The sequence below is a fragment of the Ambystoma mexicanum genome, chromosome 13 (assembly GCF_040938575.1).
Source record: "Ambystoma mexicanum isolate Mex_15411 chromosome 13, UKY_AmexF1_1, whole genome shotgun sequence".
NCBI lineage: Eukaryota > Metazoa > Chordata > Amphibia > Caudata > Ambystomatidae > Ambystoma > Ambystoma mexicanum.
Window position 1 is genome coordinate 498,912,132 of NC_090938.1, and position 27,231 is coordinate 498,939,362.

General features: G+C 49.1%; 1 protein-coding gene across 3 annotated transcripts in view; it reads right to left on the minus strand.

Moving 5' to 3' along the window:
* Positions 1-27,231, minus strand: part of NSF (N-ethylmaleimide sensitive factor, vesicle fusing ATPase) — a 1,025,749-nt gene that overhangs the window by 606,712 nt on the left and 391,806 nt on the right. For all 3 annotated transcript variants that reach the window (XM_069634162.1, XM_069634161.1, XM_069634163.1), the window contains one exon: positions 16,450-16,557. In XM_069634162.1, the coding sequence (XP_069490263.1) occupies positions 16,450-16,557 (108 nt within the window). The remainder of the gene's footprint in view (positions 1-16,449; positions 16,558-27,231) is intronic.

The window sequence follows — 27,231 nt, forward strand, 5'->3', positions numbered from 1 at the left end:
CAATGTGTGAGAGAAGAAGGAAATATAGAAACAAACTTTAACTAATGAGGCTCGATAGGCCAACATTGTGTAAATATAATTTCATGGATAAAAGGAAAAGTAACTGCATATACGTTCTGGCTGGAGCGTATACCAGGAAAAATCAAGTGTGTGTGTGTAATAAGTTACACTAAGAGAAGCACTGCAAGGAAGATCCATGCCCTGGAGTGTTTTAATTGTTGTAAATGTAGTGAAGAGCCTGGTAGGTGAGTATACCAGGTGGCCAGTGAAAAGAGAATCCCAAAGAGGATCTATGCCCTTAGGATTCTGAATGGTCTTGAATGTGAAGAGAAACCTGGCAAAGACAGCCATTTCCCAGAGAACTATGAACATACCAAGAGGAGGGCGTTATCATCCTGGTGTTACAAGAAAAGTGGTTATTCTTTGTTTGAACTTTTCATATTGGTAAAAAGGAATCTGGGGAAGTGAACCATTCCCTGAAGCTGTAAACATTGTCCACTTGTAACCTTTTCGTTACCTTTGTGTTGGATTTGAAGATTTGTGCACTTTAAAACCAGTATGCTTTGCACCGTAAGCGTTAGTTTTAGAGTGTGAGGAACAGGATAGGATTTGGGACACAGGACATATTTTGTTTTTCGGATATCTTGACAAAGGACAGACCCCTTAGTTTTCAGTTGAGGTAGGGCAATGCCTCCTAGATTAGGGTTAGTGAGGCATTTTCCAAGTTTGTGACCACAATCAAATCTCTGTGTCTGTCTCATTCCTGTCTCCTCACAATATATTGCTTCTTTCAATGCTCTTGTAAATAAGAAAATTGGTGTCCCTATGATTTTTGGTGATTTTAATTTATGTTAATACTTGCTCCTGGCACTTACACCATGCTATAATACTTGCACAATGGTCTGTTATGTTGTTTTTCTTACCTATTGAACCCACCAACCTCTTCATTAAAATCATATGAATTCAGAATTCCTGCATATAAATTAATTTGGATGGTTATTTCACTTTTTGTGCTCATTAATTGTGATTTACATTTTTGATTTGAGATTACCAAGCCTAGTTTCCAAACAGGAACAATTTGTATGCTGTTTAATGTGTTACTACCCCAGTCCTTGGGGTGTATGGGTACCCCACCCTTTCCTAGGTTGTTGTTCATAGAAATAAAGTAGCAAGAACTCTTATTTCTGAATGAATGAAAATCAATATTTGATATTCTTACCAATTTGGCTGACCAAAAAATGAGCAAGTTCTTTGGTATTAGATTGGGTAATGTTTGTGGGAGCTATGCTCTTTCTCCAGGCACCAGTAAAGGTCATCAAAGTGGGTTCCTCAGGTGTCAGCCAGGCTTTGAGACAGCAAATGTTACATTCCTTGGAGAACTTCCGAAGATCACCCTACTGTGGTGGGTACTTTAAGTCACTGAAAACTTGCAGCACTCATTAAGGTCCAGGTCACTTGGTCACCAATTTATTTCTCGAGGTTGGAAGCAAGTCATGTACCAAATCGCCTACTTTGAATCGCCATAGTGTGGCTTCTATAGGCTTCTGCTTCTCTTGTTTGGTTTGTAGACGATGTGCCAACTAGCAGATCAATCAGAGTCTTTCCTGAGTGATTCTCACCAACTCGGGTTGGGTCTTCTTATCCAACCTAGCTTTCCTTCAAAATATCACTGACCTGTCCGGGTTCTCTCCCACACACCAGTTCAAAGGAAGAGTATCTGGTGGAACCTTGGGGAATTTTTCATATAGCAAAAAGACACCAAGGTAGTAAATTGTCCTCTCTCGTACCCTCCGAAACCAATTTCCAGACAAGGTTTGAGGTTTATTTTGGCACATTGGGCAGTATTTCTGTGCATGCTAGTGTCTCTCTGGCCAAAATAAGTGTCTAATGACATGTCCTTGGGCATTAGACGCACCTTGATGTCCTGCCAAAAGATGGCAGGGGACTATATTGATAACTGCTTTCCAGAAAGGTGGTGGTGGTACCAACAATGAATATCTAGTCTGCCAGTCTCCCTTAATATAGTTCATTACTCTGTATAAATGAACCCTTCGCTCTATAAACAGAGCACTGTCACATATATATCTTTCTTTGCGGATAAGGTAGTAGCAACAGAGACTTAGAGCATGATCATTCCTCTGGGATAATGCAAATTCAGATTCTAAAGGGGGCTCCTCTCTCTCTCTAGAGTCGGGTACCGCCTGTCCTAAAGAGTCTGACTGCTCCTGTTAGATTCCAAGGGGTAGACTGATCACTGTTTCTAGGGGGGGGATCTGTGAGTTTGAGAAGAAGACCCAAACCCGGTGTATTGCGTGTGCAAAAATGAGCTAAATAACATGGCACCTGTGCGCGGGCATTTTGGAAATTCACTGGCAAATCGCAATGAAAGTCTACGTTCTTGCAAGCTCAGTTAGAAGGCAGACATGATTTCTGCAACGGTTGCGATATTGTAGCATGAAGCAGATGAGTTCACTATGGAGGATAGTTGTTGTATTGTTTGCTAAAGGAAGAGCCGAGAGGCGAGTCAGATGTGCAGGTCCATTGATAAGGGGTACTGGGAACAAGAGCGCGAGAGACCCGCTGTTTTTTTTTCCACTGTCTGGATTTTTCCACTCTTGCCTCTCAGGCTTGCTGTCTGTCCTTCGGCTGGGGGCAGTCTGCAACTTATGAGGGGCAGGGATTTGTCCCCATAAGAAGAGAGGTGCAATCCCCACGAGGTGACAGAATTGGAAACCCCCGGTTTTGAGGTCTTGCTGAGAGGGAGGACGCTCCACTCCAGACCCGTTAGTTGATGCATGATCTCTTTGCCTACCTGCCTCGGGACTGGGTAGTGTTGTCATGGTTGATGAAACTTCCTCTTACAACTGCACTAACGGTGATCTATACTTATTGTGTTTATTCTTGTCCATGTATTCATGTATAAGCAGTTGCATTCATTTTGTAGTACTATGTATACTTATAGAATGTGAATAAAGGGCCTGTAAACAGACAATTATTTTCCAACTAATGGTCTAAGCGTACATCATAGCCTTCCTGAGTCCAATAACTTTTAGTCTGTGTAATAGGGTAAGTGCTGAGGTCATAACACGTGTCTGAAAAGCAGAACATTGTGGTGCTGTGAGCAGGATATTTGTGATGAGATTGGTTCCAAATACCAAATGAATCTGACGCTTGGACACAGAAAGACATTTTTCTTAAGTTTTTGTGTTTGTGTATTGCACGATTGTGTTTGAGGTATCTTGTTAAGGATGTGAAACATCTATTAAATAATTAGTTCCTTGTTTAGGAAAAGGGGAAGTTCTGCAGGCGTAGATTGTCCTGAAGTGATGATTACAGAGTCCATATGATAAACTGTCCCAGAGTTGGACCTGTGGCACAGGTTTGAGTGAGACCTTGGATACTAGTATAGGACAGTCGAGTCCAGCAGAGGTGGCGACTTGCTTGGACCAGGTACTCGCAGAGAAGAGAAAGGAGTGCTGTCATTGTCCCAGGAAACCTATATTCAGGAGGTATTGCGTGCAGAGCCGCCTCCTGATGCCCAGGGGAGAGAGTCGCAAGTGTCTGTTACAGTTAGCTGCTCAAGGGTTTAATCGGAAGTATCAGATTACGTCGGACTGGCCTAGCGACGAGAAAAGGTGGTACACCTTTAGAGAGGAAATCCAAAGGCTTAGGGAGCATGCTATGAAAGAAGCCACCCCCGTATTGATGATCCCGAACATATGGGGGTGGTGGCATTATTGGTTTCAACCCGAAATACAATCATTCAAACTGCTCCACCGGCCTACAAAAATGTAATTATGACTGCTGGTGGGGATGACAGGCAAATGAATGGATGAAGTGAACAATGCTATCAGACAGTTAGCCGACCAGGGGGAATGGGACATAGTTGAACAGAGGCCCAGAGAGAGAGGCCCAGAGAGAGGCCCAAGAGAGAAAGAGAGAGAGAGAGAAAGAGAGAGAGAGAAAGAGAGAGAGAGAGAGGCCCAGAGAGAGAGAGAGAGAAAAAGAGAGAGAAAAAGAGAGAGAAAAAGAGAGAGAAAAAGAGAGAGAAAAAGAGAGAGAAAAAGAGAGAGAAAAAGAGAGAGAAAAAAGAGAGAAAAAAGAGAGAAAAAAAAGAGAAAAAAAAGAGAGAAAAAAAAAGAGAGAAAAAAAAGAGAGAGAGAGAGCGAGAGCGCGAGAGAGAAAGAGTGAGAGAGTGAGAGAGAGATGACAAACAGACTCCTCGAAAGAGATTTGACAATGGAGACGCTTGTGTGTCGAGAAAAGACACGTTTCTGGCGCAACCAAAAGATAGAGTGCCCCGAGAAGACATTGAAGGAATTAAACCCGGGAAATGCATCAGCTATATACAAAGCGAGGGCTCGAAGGAAAGGAGTGGTAAAAACAGATGAAAAGGCAAGATATGAAAAAGCAAGGTGGGGACAAGTTCCCTTCTGCGCCGCGTGAAGTGGAGATGGATGAGGTGTCCATGGGACGGCCTTACCATATCAGCCAACCTATGCTGACCTGCGAAAAGTGGCGAGTGCGATGTTGGAGACAGAGTCCAATACATACATTCAAAATACAAATAGGATTGTGGTCAAACTCCGGTAGCATCTGTCCGGATTAAGGTAGAAAGATGGCCTCATGTGAATGCGAAACTATTCTGGCATTCTGGAAATACGCAAGAGGTCAAGCTTTGATTGATACCGAGGTAGAGGTCTCATTGATCCATGGCAATCCTTTGAAGTTTAATGGCAGACATTTTACCATAACGGGACTGGGAGGGAAAGACACAACCGCAGTCCAAATAAAAGTTGATATGAAAATTGGTAATTTGAAAAGGAATAAATATCAAGTGTTGATTGTCCCCATACCTGAATATACTATTGGCTTTGATATCCTGGGGGATTTGACTTTAGGTCTAGGAGGAAAAACCTATCAGTTTGGGATTAGTGCATTGAAGTGTACGCAGACATTGTGGTACAATTGAAGATGGCCCCAGTGCAGATTCCTTTGGCCACAAAATGAGTGTCAATGAAGCAATATTGTATTCCTGGCAAGGCATAGGACATTTCATATACTATCAAGGGGTACATTGAAGCGGGCGTCTTACGTCCTGTGACTACGGCTTGGAACAACCTGGTTTGGCCGGTTAAGAAGCCAGATGGACGTTACAGAATGACTGGATTATCAAGAGTTGAATAAGTACACTCCTCCGTTACTACCCGCAGTTCCAGATGCCGTTACTCTGAGAATGTGCAAAAGGTTGAGGGCACTTGGTATGCAGTGATAGATTTGGCAAGGAACAAGTTACTCACCTGTAACTGTTGTTCTCCAGCATGGTTCTGGCATGGATTCACATGCTCATGAATATTCCCCGTCGTCAGGCTGGGAATCCTCTGTAAAGAAAAAAAATCAGTATCCGTTTCATTTTTGATCTGTCTTTCTTAGTAGTAACCAATCACTGATCTCTGGGTCATACTGCCCACAGCCAATGACTGCCCTCTCCCTAAGCCCCGCCTCTGGCAGCCATCCTCAGATTTGGTAGCACGCAAAGTGGCAGTATGACCAAGTGAAGAGCCGTAAAGGGGTAGGCGGGAGGGTTTGCATGTGAATCCATGCCAGACCCATGCTGGAGAACAATAGTTACAGGTAAGTAACTTGTTCCTTCTCCAGCATGGGGTCTGGCATGGATTCACATGCTCATGAATAAAAGAATACATAGCAGTACACACATGCACAACCACGGGAGGTGGCAAAGGCTCAACATTAAGCATTACAACCAAAACTCAACATTAAGCAATTCTTACCTCCTCACCAGGCTCACCTTAGGCGAACAGGTTGCGCAGCACTGCTTGGCCGACCCTGGACTCCTCCCTGGAATCCCGATCGACGCAGTAGAATCTTGTGAAGGTGTGCGTCGACCTCCACGTAGCAGCCCTGCAGATGTCCAGCAGGGGCACACCAGACAGGAACGCTGTGGTAGCAGCGATCGCTCTGGTTGAATGGGCTCTCGGACAGCCGGGCAGCGGTCGGTTTGCCAACCGGTGACGGTGCATGATGCAGCCGGAGAGCTATCTGGAAATGGAAGTCTTCGAGAGAGCCTTCCCTTGATTCACAGACCCAAAGTTCACAAACAGCTGTGACGTCTTCCGAAAACTCTTCGTGCGGTCCACGTAGAACTTCAGCGCTTTAGCTACATCCAGCGAGTGCAAAGTCCTCTCGGCCGGCGTCAAAGGCGATGGGAAGAAAACTGGTAACACCAAGGGCTCGTTGAGGTGGAATTCCGACGGCACCTTGGGCATGAAGGAGGGGTGCATCCTCAGCACCACCCTCGTGTCATGAAAAGTCAAGTATGGAGGCTTGCAATATAGGGCCTGGATCTCTCCCACTCGTCGTGCGGAGGTGATGGCCACGAGGAACACTGTCTTCCATGACAGGAACTTCAAAGGCGCCGAATGTATAGGCTCGAATGGGGCCCCCCATGAGCCTGGTCAGCACCACTTTAAGCTCCCACGCCGGGGCAGGAGCCTTCACCGCCAGGAACGATCGGAATAGTCCCTTCATAAATTCCTTCACCAGGCGATGAGACCACAAGGACGCCCGTCCCGTAGTCCTGGTATATCGGGAGATGGCAGCCAGATGTATTTTGATGGAGGCGTGAGCCAGTCCAGCTTTGGCCAGCGACAGTAGGTACGGCAGTACTTGAGGGGCCGTAATCCGCAGAGGGTTAATCTTCTGTGCACGGCACCAGACAGAGAAACTCTTCCACTTATGATCGTAACACTTGAGAGTTGAGGACGCCCTGGCTTTTGCAAGAACCTCTCTGCAGTCAGCCGGAATATCGTACCCTCCAAACTCTAGTGCTGCAGGAGCCAGGCTGCAAGTTCAGCGACTCCGGGTCGTGATGAAGAATGGCGCCTCCTTCTCTGGAAGCTTGAATGGTGGGGACGTTGACAAGTCCAGAAGGTCCGGGAACCAGATCTTCCTCGGCCACGCCGGTGCGACGAGGATCATTCTGCACCTGGACTTGTTGAGCTGGTTGATGACGGAGCAGCAATGGCAACGGAGGGAACGCGTATAGAAACAGGCCGTCCCAAGGGAACGAGAAAGCATCGCCCATGCTCCTTGGCTGCAGGAACCTGCTGGCGAAACCTCTGGCACTTGTGAGTTTGTCGCCGTCGCGAAAAGGTCAATCCGGGGTTTGCCCCATCGTCGAAAGAGCCGATCCACCTGGTCCTGACGTAGTTCGCACTCGTGGCACGAGCGCAGCTCCCTGCTGAGTGAGTCGGCGATGGTGTTTTTTTTATTCCTGCCAAGTGGAAGGGAACCAGAAACAACCCCTTGGCGACGGCCCAGTGCCACAGATCCTGGGCCTCCTTGGATAGGGCTGGGGATCTGGTGCCTCCCTGCTTCCGTATGTAGAACATCATGGTGGTGTTGTCGGTGAAGATCCTCACCACTTTGTCCTTGAGGGACGGAAGGAGCGACTTGAGCGCCCAGAACACTGCTCGAAGCTCCAGAATGTTGATGTGGAGAGACCTCTCCTCCGGGAGCCAAAGGCCTCATGCGTGGAGATCTCCGGTGTGGGCCCCCCAACCCTCCAGAGAGGCGTCCGTCGTCACCGTCTCCTGAAACGCCGGGGTCTAAAAGTCCGTGCCTGTAGTGTGGTGCGCACTGGTACCCCCACCATAGGATCGCCCGACGGAACTCCTCGTCGAGGGGGATCCTGTCTTCGAAGCAGCCCGTCGCCTGAAACCAGCGGGCGTCGAGGAACTCCTGTAGCGGACGCATCAGAAGTCTGCAAAGGGGTACAGGGTAGATGCATGAGGACATCATCCCGAGGAGGGATTTGATGGACCTCACCCTGGCCACGTCCATGGCTAGCAGGCGCTGCACCTTGCCCAGAATGGCCTTCGTCCTCTCCTCCGACGGGCAGGCCAATTGCCCCACTGTATCGAGCTTCACTCCCAGAAACAGTGCTACTTGCGACAGAAACAGGTGGGATTTGGGGTAGTTGATGGCGAATCCCAGTTCCGTGAGCAGCCGGACGGTCCTTGCTGTGTGTTGGACAGCAAGTTCTCTTGTGCTTGCCCGGATTAGCCAGTCGTCCAGGTAGGGGTATACGTGGATCCCCTGCAGGCGCAGCCGTGCCGCCACTGGTGCCAGGCACTTGGTGAATACCCTAGGTGCCGACTTTAATCCGAACGGCAGGGCTCTGAATTGGTAGTGGCGTCCCTGAACCATGAACCTGAGAAACTTTGTGTCCTTTTAGAATGGGGATGTGGAAATAAGCATCCTCCAGGTCCAACGACGATAGGAAGTCGCCCTCCTCCAGCTGTCCCAGCACGTGCTGGAGGGTGACAATCCTGAATTTCTGCACTTTGATGTACTTGTTTAACTGACGCAGGTCCAGGATGGGGCGCCAACCGCCTGTCTTCTTTCTGACGAGGAAGTACCTTGAGTACACTCCGGAGCCCCGGAGCCTCCTGGGGACGAGCTCGATGACACCTTTCTTGAGTATCGCCCTTACCTCCAACAGCAGTTGAGGGAGGCGATTCTCCTTCCTGGCCACGGGGCGAATGCGAGGACACTTATTTTGGAATTCCAGCGAGTGCCTGTTGGCCAGGGTGTCCAGCACCCAACGGTCGGTGGAGATGAACTCCCACACGCTGACGAACTTTGTCAGCCGGCCTCCCATCGGGGTGCTTCGTTGGGGGCCCGACGCCACGGCCGGTTCAGTCTTGCTTGGAGGAGGCCTTGCCGCCTTGGCCTCCTTGACGACGACGGCGGGATCCCACTTGCTTGCCGTGACCTCTGTAGGCCTCCTGGGACGAGGAGCGGGCCGCTTGGCGGTATGTAGAAGAGCCACTGCTGGATCCCTTGGAGGCACCCTGTCTGCCTACGGAGCTCTGAAAGGGCCGTCGTTGTTGAAGTACCCCTAGGGCCCAGGCCGTCCCCGAGTCGGTCTTGATGGCCTGGAGCGACTCGTCCACCGTCTTCCCAAAAAGGTTGTTGCCGTCGAACGGCATATCCAACACTCTGGTCTGGACGTCCTGGCGAAAGTCCGTCGCCTTGAGCCATCCTCGTCGTTCGAGGCAAACCCCGTTGCCCAGTTGGCGAAATCCGGTATCGGCAATGTCCACTGCCACAGTTATGGCGTGATCCGACGCCACCTCCTTCCTGCAGAATTTGTAGGGCCTCCGCCCTCTTGTCGTCCGGTAGGAAGTCTAGCAGGGGAGCTATCTTGAACCAAAGCTCCCTGTCGTAGCGGGCCACGATAGCTAAGGTTCTAAGGTATTGGCCGCTTTAATCGTCGTCGCCGCCGACGAGATGACTCGTCGTCCCATGGAGTCCAACTTCTTGCCCTCGCTGTCCGGCGGGGAAGTGGAAGTTGAAGAAGCCGCCGCACCCGCTGCTTTCTGATTGGCCACTGCCGAGACGACAGAGTCCGGCGTGGGCTGGGCCCTGAGGCACAAGGGGGCGGCATCGGGGACTCGGTACTTCTTCTCGTACCTGTCCCTCTTGGCGGGTGTCGTGGAAGGGTTCTTGAGGATAGCCAGCCCCTCGTCCCAGATGTCGTCGAGCAACGGCACCGCGAGGACCGTCTTCCTCTTGGCCTCTCGTTGTTGGTAAAGAAACCCTTCCTTTTTCTGTTCCTCAGGGCAGAGCTGGAAGAGCTCGGATGCCCTGGTTATCATGGCGTGAAAGGAGCCAATTTCGTCGGGTGGAGAAGCCCGAGCCCCAGTCACTGTATCCGTCGCCGTATCGTCTCTAGGGTCCGGCGAGGGGGATGAGGCGTCCACAGTCCTCGCGGGCACGAAGGGAGGATCGGGGTGGACTCTCCTCTGCTTGTTCGGAGGGCTTCCCGACGGGCCTGGTTCTGGATCCTCCATCGGGGTTCGTCGTAACCTCGTCCTTATCTCAGTACATAAGGATTGGATCGCCAACATAATGGCCGCCGAGCTATCCTGGGGCTCGGGTAATGGCTGCGACGGACGGGATGGCTGCTCCACTGGGCCCTCTTCATCGCCATCGTCGCTATCTTCGATCACATCAGCGGGAACCGTTCCCAGGGGTCTAACCCTCTCGAACTTCTCGTTTAGGCCTATGGCCTATGAACCCCTCTTTTTCCACGGGGGTCTTAACGATGGGCTGAAAAGAGGATTCCCTCCGCGGTGGCAGGGGTACTCTGGGCCCAGAGGCTGTTTCCACTGGCGTAGTCTCAGCTGGCTTTGCCAGGGTCGCAGCAACCACTTCGATAGAGGCCTTTGCCGGCTGGATCAAAGTCCTCACCACCTTAGGTGCGTCCTGGGTCTTTGCCTTGGGCGGAGGGTCAGCGCCTCGCTCCCCCTCGGGTCCCTTCGAGATCGACCGGGGTCGCTCCAGCAACTTACCCGGGTTCTCGGACTTCCTCTTCCCTGAACCAGAGCGCTGGCTCGTGGTTGAACGTGCCAGGGAAGTCGTGCCCTGCCTGGCAGCCGAAGAGCCCGACCTTTCGGCGCTCCCGGTGCCCGCGGACTCGCGGTGCTTGGCCTTCTGTTGGGCCCCCGTTGCCGGGGCGCCCTCACAGGACTTAGAAGCCCGCTCAGACTTTTTCTTCGCTTTCTCACCTGCTGTGCCCTTCTCCAGCCAGGCGGCGAGGCGGGAACGACGATCTTGTTTGGTCCATTCCGAAAGGTTCTTGCAGAATGCACAGTCCTTCTCCACGTGCGTCTCATCCTCCTGGAAAACATTTTGTAATCCGCATCCAGGGCAGCACCTGAACCCTCTTGGATCCGGGCGTCGCGCTTCCCTTGTCCTGGGCCATGTCCGTTGAGGTAGGCCGCAGATCTTCCAGAATCCTCCAAGAAGCGTAAACTCGACGAAAACTTCACCCTTGAGGGGCGTAGAAGAATTCCGAAACGGGTCCCCGTTATCCGAAGTAGAAACGGTGGAGCTTGAGGCTCGATTAAACCGGAAAATGAGAAAATCTCCTGAAAAAGCACGAAAACGCAGCAAAAAACTCGAGAGCTAAGCACAAGGACTCCCAACACTTGAACATGCGGTAAAAATCTGAGGATGGCTGCCAGAGGCGGGGCTTAGGGACAGGGCAGTCATTGGCTGGGGCAGTATGACCCAGAGATCAGTGATTGGTTACTACTAAGAAAGACAGATCAGAAACGAAACTGATACTGATTTTTTCTTTAACGAGGATTCCCAGCCTGACGACGGGGAATATTCATGAGCATGTGAATCCATGCCAGACCCCATGCTGGAGAAATGCATTTTTTACCGTGCCAATTGCAGAAGAGTGTCAAGAGCAGTTTGCATTTTCTTGGATTGGGAGGCAGTATAAGTTTCAACGTTTGCCAATGGGGTAATTGCACAGTCCGACTATCTGCCACCAGCTGGTGGCAGAGCATTTGGACAAAATACTGTGCACACCTGATGTACAAATGTCGCACTATATTGATGATATTTTGATTCAGGGAAAGTATGAGTCGAGTGTGCGGATGCACCTAGAAGTAATCATTGCAGGATTGAGAAAAGAAGGATGGGAAATTAATGAAACTAAAATTCAAGGTCTGGCGGAGACCGCGATTTTTCGGGGAATTCAGTGGCATAATGCACATTGTGAAATGGTGCCGAAGGTCAAACAAAAAATTCTTGAGTTTACTACACCTGTGAATAATAAACAAGCTCAACAACTCATAGCGTTGTTTGGATTCTGGAGACAGTGACACGGAAGAAATGTGACTTTGAATGGGGTGAGGAGCAAGAGAAAGCTTTTCAGCTAGCGAAATATACAATCCATAAAGTGCTTGAATTATGGCCGTTGAGAGCAGGTAAAGTTGAATTGAATGGGTCTGTACATGACAATTACGCCAATTGCAGATTATGGCAAAAACAGGATAGAAAGCGTGTTCCGTTGGGATTTTGGAGTCGTAAGTTACCCGAGGCTGGTGACAGATGCACTCCCTTTGAAAAAGCAGTTGTTGGCATGCTATTGGGCTCTTCTGTATACGGAGCAAATGACAGTGAGTCATGATGTATTGATTCGATCAGAAATTCTCGATCATGCAGTGGGTACTGAGCTCTCCTAAAACACATCTAATAGGACATGCTTAAGAGGGTAGCATTATTAAATAGAAATTGTACATTCAAGATCGTACCAAAACGGGGAAGGGTGGAATTGCGAAGTTACACAGGCAAGTGCCTAGTATTCCGTTGGTGGATTTAGAATTACCCGATTGGGCAGAAGCCTGTGAGTCTCCTGTGAAATGGGGAGTGCCTTATGGGGATTTGATGAGTGAGCAACCTGAACATGCATGGTTCATGGTTCAGTTAAATATGTGGGGACTGAGTGATACTGGAAGGCAGTGTCGTTCAATCCCAAAACAAAGAAAATTCTGAAATCAGTGAAGGGAAAGAGTAGTCAGTTTGCGGAATTGTATGCGGTTTATCAGGCATTGAAGCAAGAAGCACATGGTCAGCTTTTATGTGAACACTGACTCGAGGTCCGTGGCAATTGGGACTGATTGAGAGAATGAATGGTTTGTTGAAAGAACAGTTGCAAAAGACTGGTGATGGTAACTTGAAAGGGTGGCGGGAGCGCATTCTGGATGCTGGTCAAGTGTTGACTAACAGACCAATTGCAAACGGTGAAACTCCATTAATGCGAATGTTAACGCCAGCTTTACAAATGATACCAAATAGGGCACTTGAAACTTTGATGCATTTGGAAATGTTACCTGGAGCTCCGACTCCTTATCGAGCGACAACCGAGTCTGCAGGGGTGGACTTGCATGCTATGGAGGAGATCCGACTTGAACAAAGAGGAATCAGTGTTATTTACATGGAAATTGGAGTGCAGATTCCATCAGAACATATGGGATTGATTGCCCACAGATCTGGGTTAGCATTGAGGGGGATCCAGGTACTGTGAGGAATTGTGAATGCAGATCATCAGGGAGAAAGAAAAGTAATTCTGATCAATAGTGGAGAGAAAATGTTGCCTATTCATAAAGGGGATCGAGTGGCACAACCGATTATTGTCCCTGTAAAATTATCCATGGTGAAAAAGGGAGAGCAGGCCACAGTGGTAACTACACGTGGGTACAAAGGTTTTGGCTCATCCGACAAAATGGTTCCGGGAGCGAAACTTTGGGTTGAGAAACCTAGTGGACTGCCGGTTCCAGGAGATGTAATTGCAGCGCATGAGAGGATCACGTTGTCTAGTAATGGAATCAGGAAAGGAAATGGAGCTGCATTCCCGCTGACCAATGTTATTTGCGTGAGTGATGTACTTCACTGATATCTTGTTTGGTTTCCTTTTGTTTTCCAGACCCCGTTTGTGATCTGTGGACTTGTGTCGAGGTGTTCGGGAGGGCGAAAATATGTGGCGAATGTCTCCATTGTACAGCCAACTCCGATGATCAAGGATGACGACCAACGGCTTTGATGTAACCACATTGCCGGACGCTGGATCGACTATTGTCGAGGAAATGTTGTGACCATGGGCGTGATGCTCTGCCCTCTTCAACAACGTCCATGTCTTTTGTGCGGCATGGCTATGCTGAGATTGTCAAGTAACCGGAGAATATGTGGGTTTTTCTAGCTCGTCGAGTTTTAAACATCTGTCACTTTTTCCTGGCTGATGTTCATGATGCTTCGAACTTGATTTTGATGTTTCCTCAACGCCAGCCCACGTGCTGTGGCACGTTTTCGGAGTACTGCATAATGATTCTCTAGTGGAAGATTCGGATGCGAGAAATTCCGTCTATGAGCATTGTAAAATAAATTCTGACACCAATCGTGTATGGAGGAATATGACTTGTATTGTCACAACATTGCTCCGGCTCATGTATGCTACGTGATGACTTGTGACCCTCAACACATTGGCAAATGTCAGCGATTGGACTTGACGGATGTGCAGAGCGGAACAGATTTTGAGAAACGTTTATGTGCACGTTCTAATGGTGCATGTACTGATGTGTCTAATACAATGTTCTGTAATTTTACTATTGTAGCTGTCAGCCATCTTCAGCATGTGAAACCTCTGACAGGATGGCTATTTTCCTGTGGTAACTTTACCTACACCTACATTCCTGCAAATATTTCTGGTGGGCCTTGTGCTTTAACACGACTCAGTTTGATGATGTTTCTTTTACAGCCTGCGATTCCTCGAGCTAGACGTTCTGCTCATCATATTGGCCTTTTGCCAGATTTTGATTCTAATGTGCATTTGTTATCTGAACCTGAGGTCTTGGCGCTTGCATTTTCTTTGGTGGGTGTGTGGGGGTTGGCAGCTGGTGGTTATAAATCCTTGATTAGATTAGCTTGTGTAGTGGTTAAGGGGCTTAATGAGACCTCTCAAGCTTTGACGAAGCTGCTTTTGGATAGCAGACATTTTAGAAAGACTATTTTACAAAACAGCTGCCACAGATGATTTGTTTTTGAAGCATCATTATGGGTGCAATGCTGTGTAGGAGATGTGCTGTTTTAATTTAGATGACCATTCCCGTTCTATCGAGAGACATTAGTAATTTGCGTGGCCTAGTTTGCCAGGTAACTGAAGATCAGAGTGGGAGTTGGTGGGATCAAATGGTTTCCTGGATTCCTGAAGCATTGTGGTATGTTTTTGTTTGTGTTGTTATTTTGATTGATTGTTGTTGTGTTCCATGTATTCCTAAATTAGTTGGGATGTTTCGTCGGCTTCAGAAACCATTGTTTGTTTCTTTGGGATATGGTAGTTGATTGTCCAAAGGGTGGATTGTAGTGTGTGTGCGAAAATGAGCTAAATAACATGGCTGCCAGTGCAAGGCCATTTTGAACATTCACTTCCAAACCGCAATGAAAGTCTACATTTTTGCGAGCTCAGTTAAAAGGCAGACATGATTTCTGCAACGGTTGCGATATTGTAGCTTGAAGCAGATGAGCTCACTATGGAGGATAGTTGTATTGTTCGCTCAAGGACGAGCCGAGAGGGGAGTCAGATGTGCAAGTGCATTGATGAGGGGTGCTGGAAACGAGAGCGTGAAAGAGGAGCTGGGTTTTTTCCACTGTCTGGATTTTTCCACTCTTGCCTCCCATGCTTGCTGTCTGTCCTTCGGCCGGGGGCAGTCTGCAACTTATGAGGGGCAAGGATGTGTGCCCATAAGAAGAGAGGTGCAATCCCCACGAGGTGACAAAGAATTGGAACCCCAGGTGTTGAAGTCTCGCTGAGAGGGAAGACGCTCCGCTCCAGACCCCGTTAGTTGATGCGTGATTCCTCTGCCTACCTTGGTACTGGGTAGTGTTGTTGTGTCTGAGATGAAGCTTTCTCCTACAACTGCACTAAATGTGTTAATTCATGTATTACCAGTTGCATTTATTTTGTAGTAATATGTATACTTCTGGAATATGAATAAAGGGCCTGTAAAGAGCCAATTATTTTCTAACTAATGGTCTAAGTGAACATCATTGCCTTCCTGAGTCCAAGAACTCTTAGTCCGTGCAATAGGGTAAGTGCTGAGGTCATTAGACGTGTCTGAAAAGCAGAACACCTTGTTTCACCCATTTCTATCTCATCTAACACTTTCACTTCTTCGGGTTGGGTGGGACGAGACATTTCACAAACCAACCAAGCTAGGTGTTCTCCTTCCTGGACTATGAATATCTCTGTGTTGTGTTTAAACAAAAGTGCCTTCCCCACTCCACACTGTATTTCAATCCCTACTAAGCTGGATTTGCAGACAATCCCTTCCACAGGTCCCCTCAGGTAGATTAACAGGATTGCCCTGTTGGGGGAATGTTTGTCAACATCATATAAATCCATCCCAGCTGAGTCGGGGGTGGCCTTTGTGGGTTTTTGGGACATTCTGGAGGTTCTAACTACCAGTAGTCTAGGAACTGGCTGCATTACAAGGCTTCCAGAGCGGCTACAGCTCACATCTATTTCATAGGCAAGTGTGCTCCAGAAAGAGGCTAAATACAATATTGGGTCAAAACACATTTTACTTAAAAACAGAAAACTCCACTCCTGAGTAAAACCAAAAACAATGTCAGGATAGCCTCATCTGAAAATATACAACAGTTTATAGGTTGCCTTATAAAGTTCAAAGGTTTGAGGAAGGTACCGCTCCATCCCTCAACGTCCCTGGGGTGCTATTTCTGTGTTTCCTCCAGCAACTCAGACCATAACAGATCACCTAATTTGTGTCACTCTGACCACACCCTTTTTGTAAGAAGTAAATGACCATCAGCACTAATATTTCAGCTTGTACAAATAAAAGCATTTTGCACAAGATCACACAACGAGATGTACAGCTGGCCCTCTGACTTGATGAGCACTGTCACACATCACAAACATTTCACGATGGACTGTTACAGATGCATGCATCGCTTTGTACATTAGGCATTGAGTGATGGCTCGGTTGACCATACTGCAGAGGGCATCCCTGCCCCACAGTCTGGTCAGAGCTTTGTGTGCCATGTGCTTCTTACCTTTTGTTTTTTGCCAGAGGGAGTTTCTCCTTTCAAAATGCTTGGATCCATGCCCTCGATGTCCTTCACAACCAGGCCGAAGAGCTTATCACAGAAGTGGAAGACGAGCTGTGAATGGAGAGAAACAAGGTGAGAAAGGACGGTAATCCAATAATGAGTGCCAAGTGGTGCAGAAATATTTCTAAGGTTAATTTCAAACATTCCTATAAATGTGTGCTTTATAGAACCGTCAGGGCTTTAGATCCTTACAGGACTGCAGAGCTGTACTTGGAGATGGAAGGCACTGGTTTTATTCAGATCTTCTGGCTTAAGAATATATGCTACTCGCATAACAAATGGGTTTCCAAAACAATGGAAATTAATTGGGAACTTAATTAAAAACAGGACTGATTTAGGCAATCAGTAATTGGGAGCAAAGACAACAGATATAGAAGAAAAAGCAGAACAAATGTAAGAGATAATGATAGGGACAGTGTACATAACAGGCTGAAGTTGAGATAACTGGGAAGGCGGATGACAATTGATCCTCGCATAACCACTGCTATCGGTTGAATTAAAGTATTTCCTTCGAAATATTGAGTAGGAAGTAGCACAGTCCATTTGTATGCAATATCCTCAAAAGCAGCAGGGCTGGGCCAGCCAAGCTTTAGCTCACGATATTGAACAGACATGCAGCTCAGCGTTACTCCAACCCCTGAAAAAGCAGAATCGGTTCATATTTAGATCACGTGGGAAGCAGAAACAGGGACAACACATAACCAGAGGAACATGGACAAGCTCAAGTTAGAATGAAAACCATGAGAAACAAGTTTCAACAAAAACATACCTATAAGAACCCTAAATAAGCAACGACTATTCACATTTACTTCATGTTATGAGAATGAAAGGCCGACGTAGATTTAGAATCCAGCAGCGAGGAACAAGTACCAGCTGTTAAGAATAAATAAAGAAAACGGTCCCTTCTGCCCAAGAGGGAGTCTTCCTCTTTGAGGCTAGGGAGGTGAGCCTGCTCCGCAAGACCCTCCGTAGGTGTCTGGGCAAGTGGGACCTCCCTGGGAGGGACTCCTCCTTAGGGGACAAGGACCCCTGGTCTTCTAAGGAACTCGCTTAACCCTTCTCCCGTGAAGGAATGCATGGATCTGCCTGAGATGCTTAACAGCAATAAAAACCAAGACCGAGATGAAGACAACATTAACATGCACTATGAGTATCAAAGAAAAGAAGCTGTCTCTATAAGGACAAACCTCAACTTCATTGTAAAGAGGAGGACACAATGAGATTGAAGGGAGAATCATACGGCAGAAGGGGAGGCCCCCTGGCAGAGTAGCACAAGCAGGAGGCAGAGCCAACGAGAGAAGCGGAGCCCACAAGGTTCAGTATAACTCTGTACTAGAGTATCAGACGCTGGGAAGACAGTGTACCTGATCAGTGAGAAACAGAGGGTCTGAGAACCCAGTACCTGCTGGTGGCGTGACAATGAGTCTATTGTGGTGGGCTGGGAGACCAACCAACTATGCCGACACCAGCCCGCGGAGGTAGCCGCAACAGCACCGGTTGCCAGGAGAGACACTGGACTGTAGCAAGAAAGGGGAGTGAGAAACATGGTGAAGAGACGCCACGGTAGAAAACAACCAAGAAAGTGAAGAAAAGCAGGAAGGAAGGTCCAGAGTGACCGCAGGCCCCCGAGACATTCCCCCCCCCTTGATAACGGGGAGAAGAGGAGTACCAGGAAGCCAAAAGTGAATCATAATACGAGTGGAGAAACTCATCCCGGTGGAATTGTTGAAAGTCAAAATGCAAAGTTGATCAATCTGAACTGTAATATCATCAGAAGAAACGTCATCTGTAAACCGGAGAAAGAATATTAATAATCCAAGAAGACCGCCTGGGAAAGTTGTGAGAACATCTCCACATTCAAGAGATACCAAAGGGAATGGGTTAAGGAGAGAACACTATGAGATTAAGATAACTTGTCACCATGAAAGGGATGGAAATTTAAACACAACACTAGGGAATTTAAACAACACAGAGGAGAGAAAGAACGTAAAGAGTAGTCTAGAAAATGGGCTCACTCCAACACAACTAACGGATACAGAGAAAGGGAAGAACCATCTCTGGTGTCCCAGAAGCTACAGTTGGAGTCGGTTAGAGAGAGAATACTATGTAGTAACCACAAAAGAAGTGGATCAAATACCCAATAAAAAGGACAAACTAATATCAGAAAGGGGGAGCAGTAATTATCCTACAAGGGTTAACCCAGCCAAGAGAAGGTATTCGGCAAGGTCAGACACAACAAAAAACAGTGGCTATAAGGATCAAAAACCATATGAAAGAGTCCCGGGAAAATAATCCCACAAGATAAAGGAAGAGTCAAAGACCTTATTGAAGAATTGCAAGCTGTGGATACAGAAGAGGGCTAGAGACACATTGAAAATAAGATATTGATAGAACACTAAAGCCAAGCAGAACCCTGCTTCACCAGCAGAAGGGAGTCATTGTCATGACCTTATTTTATTTTTATTTTATTTTTGTATTTGTAAAGCGCCTAGCAGCCGGAGGCATCCAGGCGCTGTTTCAAGAAAGTGTCTTAGTTACAACATGTATATGGCACTGCATGGGTTACACATTTGTTTTGAATAGTGGTAGGGTCCGATAGTCTAGCAAACCCCCCCCTTCAGTAAAGTCAAAAGTCTTTGACTGGCACGTAATTGAAAAGCTAAGGGAGATAAATCCTGCATAGTGAGAAAGGAAGAGGAACTGTGTGGTTGGCAAGAGTGAACCAGACGGAGGGATGCCGACAGAAGGGGGCAAAGCATGATGCCCCAATGAACATTGTGGTGACAAGAATGAACCCGACAAAGGGATATCCACAGTGTATTGTTTAAAAAGACATTAAGACTTATAAATGCGAAAGGTGAAAATATCTTTGAATACAGGTTATAGTGAACCCGACAGAGAGGCTGACATTCGAGAGTAAAAGCTGTAGTAAACCCGACAGAGGGAGGAAAACAGTCGAGAAGGGTCTGAGCCCAGAAGAGGGAGATCCAGGGGTGAAAAGTCATCACCCAACGTACATACGGAAAGGACCATTTTGTTTATTTTGAACACATCAGGTCCTCGAAGACCAGAGACTTTTTTTGGTATAAAAAGAGACTTAAACATCGAAGATCCTGATACCCGAGAAGGGAACTGTCGTCTCGTGCTGGGAAAGCTCAAGAGTGTGCTGTGCTCACGAGTTCCGCCTTGTCCAGTGCTCAAAACTTGGGAAGGGAGACCATAGGCTACCACATCCTGACTTATTTGTGAACACTTTTCTTTCATGTGAACACTATACCCACAATCGTTTTGTAGTAGTTGTAAGAATTGGCAATAGTTTTTTTAGTATAGGCCCTTTTATTTTGACAAGACGGCACTAGGACTGCCTTTTTATTATTTGATGGTTGCAGCTTGATCCCATTTTAGATTTAGCTTTAGATTAGGCGTTTTTGCAACCTACCTATAAAGATTAATAAACACCCTTGAACTGTGATCACTTATGTCGGTCTTTACTGTTGCCACCATGAGTTTCTTACAATAGGAATTGGAAATACCTATTTCTGTTTTGAATCCACCAAACAGTGACATTTCCTTAAACTCTTTGGCTTCAGGTAATGAGGAACCTCTACTTGAACTCCACAGTCAAAAAGGCGACACAGCCTTTTTTCCGGATAAAACCAAGAGATGCTTTGAATAAAGGAAAGGGAATCCTACGCAGAGGCGAGCCTCTGACAGGAGACGTCCTGGAAGGGTGGAGCTATGCTAGACAGCAGAGCCAGTGGTGGCGCAGAGAGCAAGCAAAGAAGGCTGGCATCCTAGCCGACCACGAAACCCAGGTTGAGAGGGGTGGAGACTCTGGAGTGGCAGTCTCATCTGGTGGCATGACCACAAGGAAGCCGTGGTGGATTTGGGGCCCGGTGACCAATGCAGAGACAAGATTGCAGTGAAGAGGTTGGATCCCTGATCTCCACACGAGAAAGGTAACAACTGCCAAGCTGGGCAGCAGAAGGAAAGTGCCCGCTCCTAAAAAGACAAAGCAGCTGAGACAGGCATACAAGGGTTACTGGAGCCAAGAAACCACAAAGGTTGGAATGAAAGCATCCGCTCCTGAAGAGATAATGCAGCTGAGAGGGGCAAACAAATAAAACCTAGACGAGGGTCAAATGGCTTTAGATATCCTGAGAGAGTCAAGAGAAACGGATAGTAGAGGCTGGGAAAGCCAACAAGGTTTGCCGGAGCCAAGAAACCCTGGGTGCACATACGGCATACACCCCACAAAGGCTGAGAAGTAAATCAACCAGAGAGCCCAGGACTCCAGTGTTTAACAAGACAACAGTTACATAGAGAGCACATCCATCGAGCACAGCAGACCACTGCTGTAGAAGATGTTCCACTAAGGGTAATCCCTGTGGGCTTGCATGCGATTGTTCGGAGCATGGTGTGATGAATCAGCAATGATTCCCCGAGAAAAGCCTGGGAACCTTCTCATGTGGCCAGGGAAAGGCAGGCGCTTTCTGATCCCGGCCCTGGGGGTGGTGTTCTGCGGGAGGACCACATGAGGAGGGTGACTGTTGGGGGTGGGTCAGGAGGAATGGGAAACCCACTTGTTCAACTTTCCCCGAAACCCCACTCTTCTAATAGCTTTTTGCAAAACTGAAGATGTGGGAAAAACTAACTTTGTTACTAGGGACTTCAAGTCCCATCATTCCCCAAGTACTGGGACGAGGAAGAGGGCTACGGAGGAACAATGCTGCAGGAGTGGTCAATTCATTAATGTAAATGGCCCACACCTTAATGAGGCTTAAAACGCCCCCTCAGGGGCAGTAATTAGAGAGAAGAGAAGGAGAAGGAAGAAGCGGTTGTCAGAGCGAACAGGAAGAGCAGTGCAGACCGTGTATGCAGCCGAGGTCGGGACTGGAGGAGAGAGAGGACTCTGGGACCACTGTGAAGCCAAAAACAGTGGCTGGTCCGGAAAGGGTCTATGCCTCCATTTGTCCCAATTGCAGAGGTCATGCAGCAGGAAGTGAAAACAGCAAGGGAAGTTGTCCCTCTCGCGGGGTCTCTGGTGGCTGGCGTGCACCAGAGACTCAGGAGCACAGGAAACTTCAATAATGAGTGGAGCTGGCGAAGGCGGTCCAGGAGAAGCTGTTTGGCCAATTGCGAGGAGCCACTGCAGCAGAAGACCTGCTTACGCAGAGAGGATCATGAGTGACTTACACAGTGAGTTCACACTTTGCAAGTGACTCCAGAGCACTGTGAGACGGCTCTCGTGTTCCAGTCAAGCAGTTTCACTCGCGTATGAGTGAAAGTTCCGTTAGTAGTGTTTTCGAATATCGAACTATAAAGAAGCAGCAAAATTTGTGTTCAGGGAAACCAAGTGACTATACATTTAAGCATCTGACTTTATGTAAAAAAAAAACCCTTTGGAGCAACATTGTTAAAAGCAAAGGCATAAAACATTACACAAGCCGAGAGAAGAACAAGTTACTTTCTTACCTGGTAACGTTCTTTCGATGGGATGGTCCGACGACGTATTCCATATCTATGACAGGTAATGTCCACAGCTGTGCTGCTTCAGAAAATCTTTGGCGTCTGCGTCCTGCGTCGATGACGTCGATGCGCCGTCCCCGAGGACCTCCTCCGACGGCCGACGTCACCCGATGTGATAAGTAGGACGCACGACGCCCATAGCCTCAGTTATAGTTTTTTCCCAGAACGCGTGCCACCAGTTTTCTGCCAGTCAGACACACAAGGCCTTGCGGAACGCAAGCTGCAATCGCAAAAGAAATTCTGCAGCGGGGAAGGCAGGGAGGGAGCGATATGGAATACGTCGTCGGACCATCCCATCGAAAGAACGTTACCAGGTAAGAAAGTAACTTGTTCTTCGAGGGGATTGGGTCCTCCGAAGTATTCCATATCTATGACAAACTCCCAAAGCAGTACCAAGCAAGGAGGTGGGAAAGAATTTAGAATACAAATTTAGCATGCCCAATCAAATTGCGGAATAGAGAATTGCCTTGCCAAAGGCCAGATCTTGCCCTCTGATGGAATCGAGGGAGTAGTGACGTACAAAAGTATGTACTGAAGCCCAGGTGGCTGCATCACAGATGTGACGAATAGGAACTCCCCTCTGCAGAGCAGTAGACACAGCCACTCCTCTGGAAGAATGGGCCCGCAAGCCAGCCGGAGGGTCCTTACCCGCCAAGCGGTAACACTCGGAGATAGCTAAAATAATCCAACGAGACAAAGTCTGTTTCGTCACAGCTTGTCCCAAACGCTTTCCAGCGTAACCAATGAAGAGTTGATCATCCACTCTGACCCGGGACATGCGCGAAATATAAAAGCTCAGCGCTCTCCTAGGATCAAGCCTATGGAGCCTCTCCTCTTCCTTACAAGGATGTGGAGGAGGATAGAACGCCGGAAGAACAACCTTCTGGCTCAAATGAAAGTCTGAAACCACCTTCGGAAGAAAAGAAGGACGAACTCTAAGGACAACCCTGTCCTTCTGAAACACAGTGAAGGGTGGCTTAACTGAAAGTGCCTGTAACTAACTCACTCTGCGAGCGGAAGTAACCGCAACCATAAACAGAGTTTTCAGAGTCAACAGCCTCAAAGGGCAAGAATGTAAAGGCTCAAACGGAGCACCCATAAGAAACTTAAGAACAAGGTTCAGATCCCAACCGGCAGAAAAGGTGACGGAGGGAACACATTAGTGAACCCTTTCAGAAACTGCGAAATTAAAGGAATTTTAAAATCAAGGAATTTTAAAATAGGAACACTCTTAAAATATGGACAGCGTCGCCAGATAACCTTTAATGGTCCCCACTTGCAAGCCCCTGTGTGCCAAAGAAAGCAAAAAAGACAGAACCATGGTAATGTCACATTCAAAAAGATCCACATTCTGAACTCTGCACCAGTGGCAGAACTTTCTCAGAGACTTTGTTGCTGGCCGCCTGGCCGATAGCAACACCTCCATCACGTCTTCAGGGAGGTCCCAATCCTTATACCTCAACCTTTCAGAAGCCAAGCGTGAAGATTGAGGGATCTGACCTCTGGATGGAGAACCTGACCCCCCCCCCCTCCCGTGAGAGCAGATCGTCTCAGTAGGGAAGACGACGTGGAGGGCAGATGGACAAGTCTAGAAGGTCTGGGTACCACGTCCTCCGGGCCCACGCCGGAGCAATGAGGATCATCCGGGAACCGAACCTCCGTAACCTCCGTAACCTCCGCAGCACTTGCGGGATGACGGGGACTGGAGGAAACGCGTACAGCAGTGGGAATGACCACTCCACCACAAACGCGTCTCCTAAGGCTCCTTTTGGAGGAAATTCCGATGAGCAAAACCTTTCGCACTTCCGGTTGACACTGGAGGCGAAGAGATCCACTTGAGGGGTCCCCCAAAGGGTGAAGATCTCCAGGAGAATCTCCTCAGCCAGCTCCCACTCGTGAGAGATCGAGCTCTGCCTGCTCAGAGCGTCCGCCGTCTCGTTATCGTCTCCGGCCAGATGAACAGCCGAGATCGAAACTTCCTGCTGGATGGCCCAGAACTCGAGCTGCATCGCCTCCCTGCACAGCGGAAGTGACCCTGCCCCCCCACTTTTTGTTGAGGTAGTGCATGGCCACCGTGTTGTCCGTTAGAATCAGGACACTCTTTCCGCGCACAGCCGGAGGAAAAGCCTTCAGGGCTAGCCTGACGGCCCTCAGCTCCAAAAGATTGATATGGAGTCTGGACTCCGACGGAGACCAACGACCGCGGACTGTCAACTCGTTGGCATGAGCTCCCCATCCCGTGAGGGATGCGTCCGTCACGATGTCACCTCCGGCCAGGGCAGCCAAAATGGGGCCCCCTTCATCAGATTGCCCTCGACGGTCCACCACAGAAGGTCCCGGGCTTCTGAGGACGGCACCTGAACAGGATCCGACAGCCTGCCGGAGGTCTGAGACCACTGGAGCTTGAGAGCCAACTGCAAAGATCTCATCCGCAGACAAGCCTCTGGCACCAGAAGAATGCAGGATGCCATGAGGCCGAGCAGTCTCAAGAACTCGGACGCTGGGAAATTCTGGGCAAGCTGAAACTTTTGCACCATCTGCTGAATGTGAAGAGCCCTCACCTGAGGAGGAAAACACTGCCCCAGGGACGTGTCGAGCACTGCTCCGATGTACTGGAGCCGCTGCGTTGGTGTCAAATGGGACTTCTTTAAATTGAGGGAGAAGCCCAGCCTGTGAAGGGAGTGGCAGGTGACGGACAGATGATCCAGGACTTGCTCGGGAGAGCTCCCCCTGATCAACCAATCATCCAGGTAGGGGTAGACGTGAATCCCCCCTTTCCTGAGATGCGCTGCCACCACCACCATGAGCGTGGTGAAAACCCTCGGGGCGGAGGTCAATCCGAACGGCAGGACCCGAAACTGAAAGTGCGAGTCGCCAACCGCGAACCTCAGGTACTTCCTGTGCTTGGGATGGATCGGCACATGGAAGTAAGCATCCTTGAGGTCGAGAGACACCAACCAGTTCTGAAGTTGAAGGGCCTGGAGGACTTGAGAAAGAGTCACCATCTTGAACTTGTCCTTCCTGAGGAGCTTGTTCAAACCGCGCAAGTCCATGATGGGTCTCAATCCTCCGTCTTTCTTCGAAATCAAAAAATAAGGGGAATACCATCCCTTGTTCCTCTCCGCTACAGGCACCAGTTCTATGGCGCCTTTCTCCAGCAGGGCTTGAATTTCCTGCGCAAGGAGCGGATCCAGACTCTTCAAAGAGGTTCCCTGGTGGATTGTCATGAGGCCTCTGCCGAAAAGGAAGACAGTAGCCGTGGGTTATGATCTCCAGAGCCCACACATCCGAAGTAATGGCTTGCCACTCTACAAGATGCTGCGCCAGCCTTCCCCCAACCGGCGAACCATGGGACCTGGCCTCATGACTGAGTTGTAGCGGCTGCGGCGTTGCCTGAGGGCAAAGAGGCAACTGCCCGAGCGGCCTTGGCACCTCGAGTACCTTTGTTTCCACCTCTGGCACTCTTACGATGGCCTCTTTGACTGCTAGCTCCCCTCGCTTTACTGAAGGACGAGTAATAGCGAAAGGAACCCCCCCTCCATTGCTGTCCCCTAGGACGAAAAGGCGGAGGTTGGCGAACTGCAGCGCCCAACGACATTGCTGCAGCTTTGGAGGTCTGCAACCTCTCAAGGCTCTCGTCAGCCTTGCTGCCAAAAAGGTGTTCACCGTCAAAGGGCATGTTGAGAAGCCGGGACTGCACATCAGGAACTAACCCAGACTTCCGCAACCACGCAAACCTGCGAATTACGGTGACGCCGCCATGGACCGGCTGACACAATCTGCCAAGTCCAAACCCGACTGAACGGCCTCACACATAGCATCCTTGCCATCCTGAACCATAGCAAGGAAGCCATCCCGTTCGTCCCCTTCGGAAATATGTTCAGCCGCTAATGCAACACAGTTCCACAGAGTGAGTGAAACGAGACAAGGCTCATATGGAGTTGGCCGCCTGAAGTGCCATACCCCTTGAAGAAAACACTTTCTTCGCCCAGCCGTCAAAACGTTTGTCGTCCCTATCCGGAGGGATGGTAGGATATGACGCCTGCTTCGCCGGGGCCGTAGCCGCCTGCACCACCAAACACTCCGGAGTGGGATGCCTAGACAAGTAGCAGGGGTCGCTACTGGCTGGACGGTATTTTCGCGACAAAGACTTGCCCACTGCCGGGAGACTCTCTGGAGCAGTCCAAGCCGCCGCCACCCTTCTCTGCAGATCCATATGAAAAGGCAAAACCGGGTCAGTGGGTAGACCGAGATCAAGGATGTCCGTGAGATCATCCTGAACGAACTCCCCTGGGGGAGCTGACCAACCCAAGTACTCAGTAACCCGAGACATAAGGCGCCGATATGAAGAATCGGCATGAGAGCCAGGCTCCGGCCTGCAAAATTCCACCTCCGGAGAGGTGTCCAGTCCACTGGCATCATGCAGCAACTGCCGCAGGTCATCAAATTGGCTATGACCCGAGATAAGGTCATCTGGAACCGTAACCGGAACCAGGCCGCCTTCAGAGCCTTCATCACCCTCTGAAATGTACTCCAGGCGGGGAGAGGAAGACCTCAGTGGAACAAAGCAGTGACGGACCTTAGCCATAGCCTTTCTAGGGGCAAACCCTGTGCCACGGGGCCCCTCTGACACCACCGCCTCGAAAGGGGTCGAGGGCGCAGAACGAGTCGGCATCGACAGAAAGCCAGAGCTCCGAGCGTGTCTCTCGACAACCTAGTTGCCGACGGCGTCGACGACCCCCTCGGAGGCGGAGCCTCGAGAGAAATCATCGACGACCTCGGCGCCACAGGCGTCGATGTCTTCTTCGAAGACGGCACAGGATCACACGGTCTCGAGCGCGTCGAGGACTGGGACCTGGCACGGGCATGGCGAGAACGGCTACCCTTGTCCGAGCGGGGCCTCTCCCGCGAGCCGTGTCGACCACCCGAGCCCGAAGGCGTACGAGTGGCGTCTCTCGACCGGTGCCGACCGACCCCACTCGGAGGCACGGACGGACCGGTGCCCTGCGATTCAAGAATCGCTAGCATCTGCTTCCCGAAGGAAGCCCATTCCTCCGGTGTCGCTAGCATGGAGGGATAAGCGACCCGTCGACGGGCGGAGTCCTCGGAAGTGGACGGGGAAGGCAACCTATGCCGGCGCTTCCAGGAATGCCTCGAAGAGGCGGAGGAGTGGCGAGACCGACTCCTGGAAGGAGT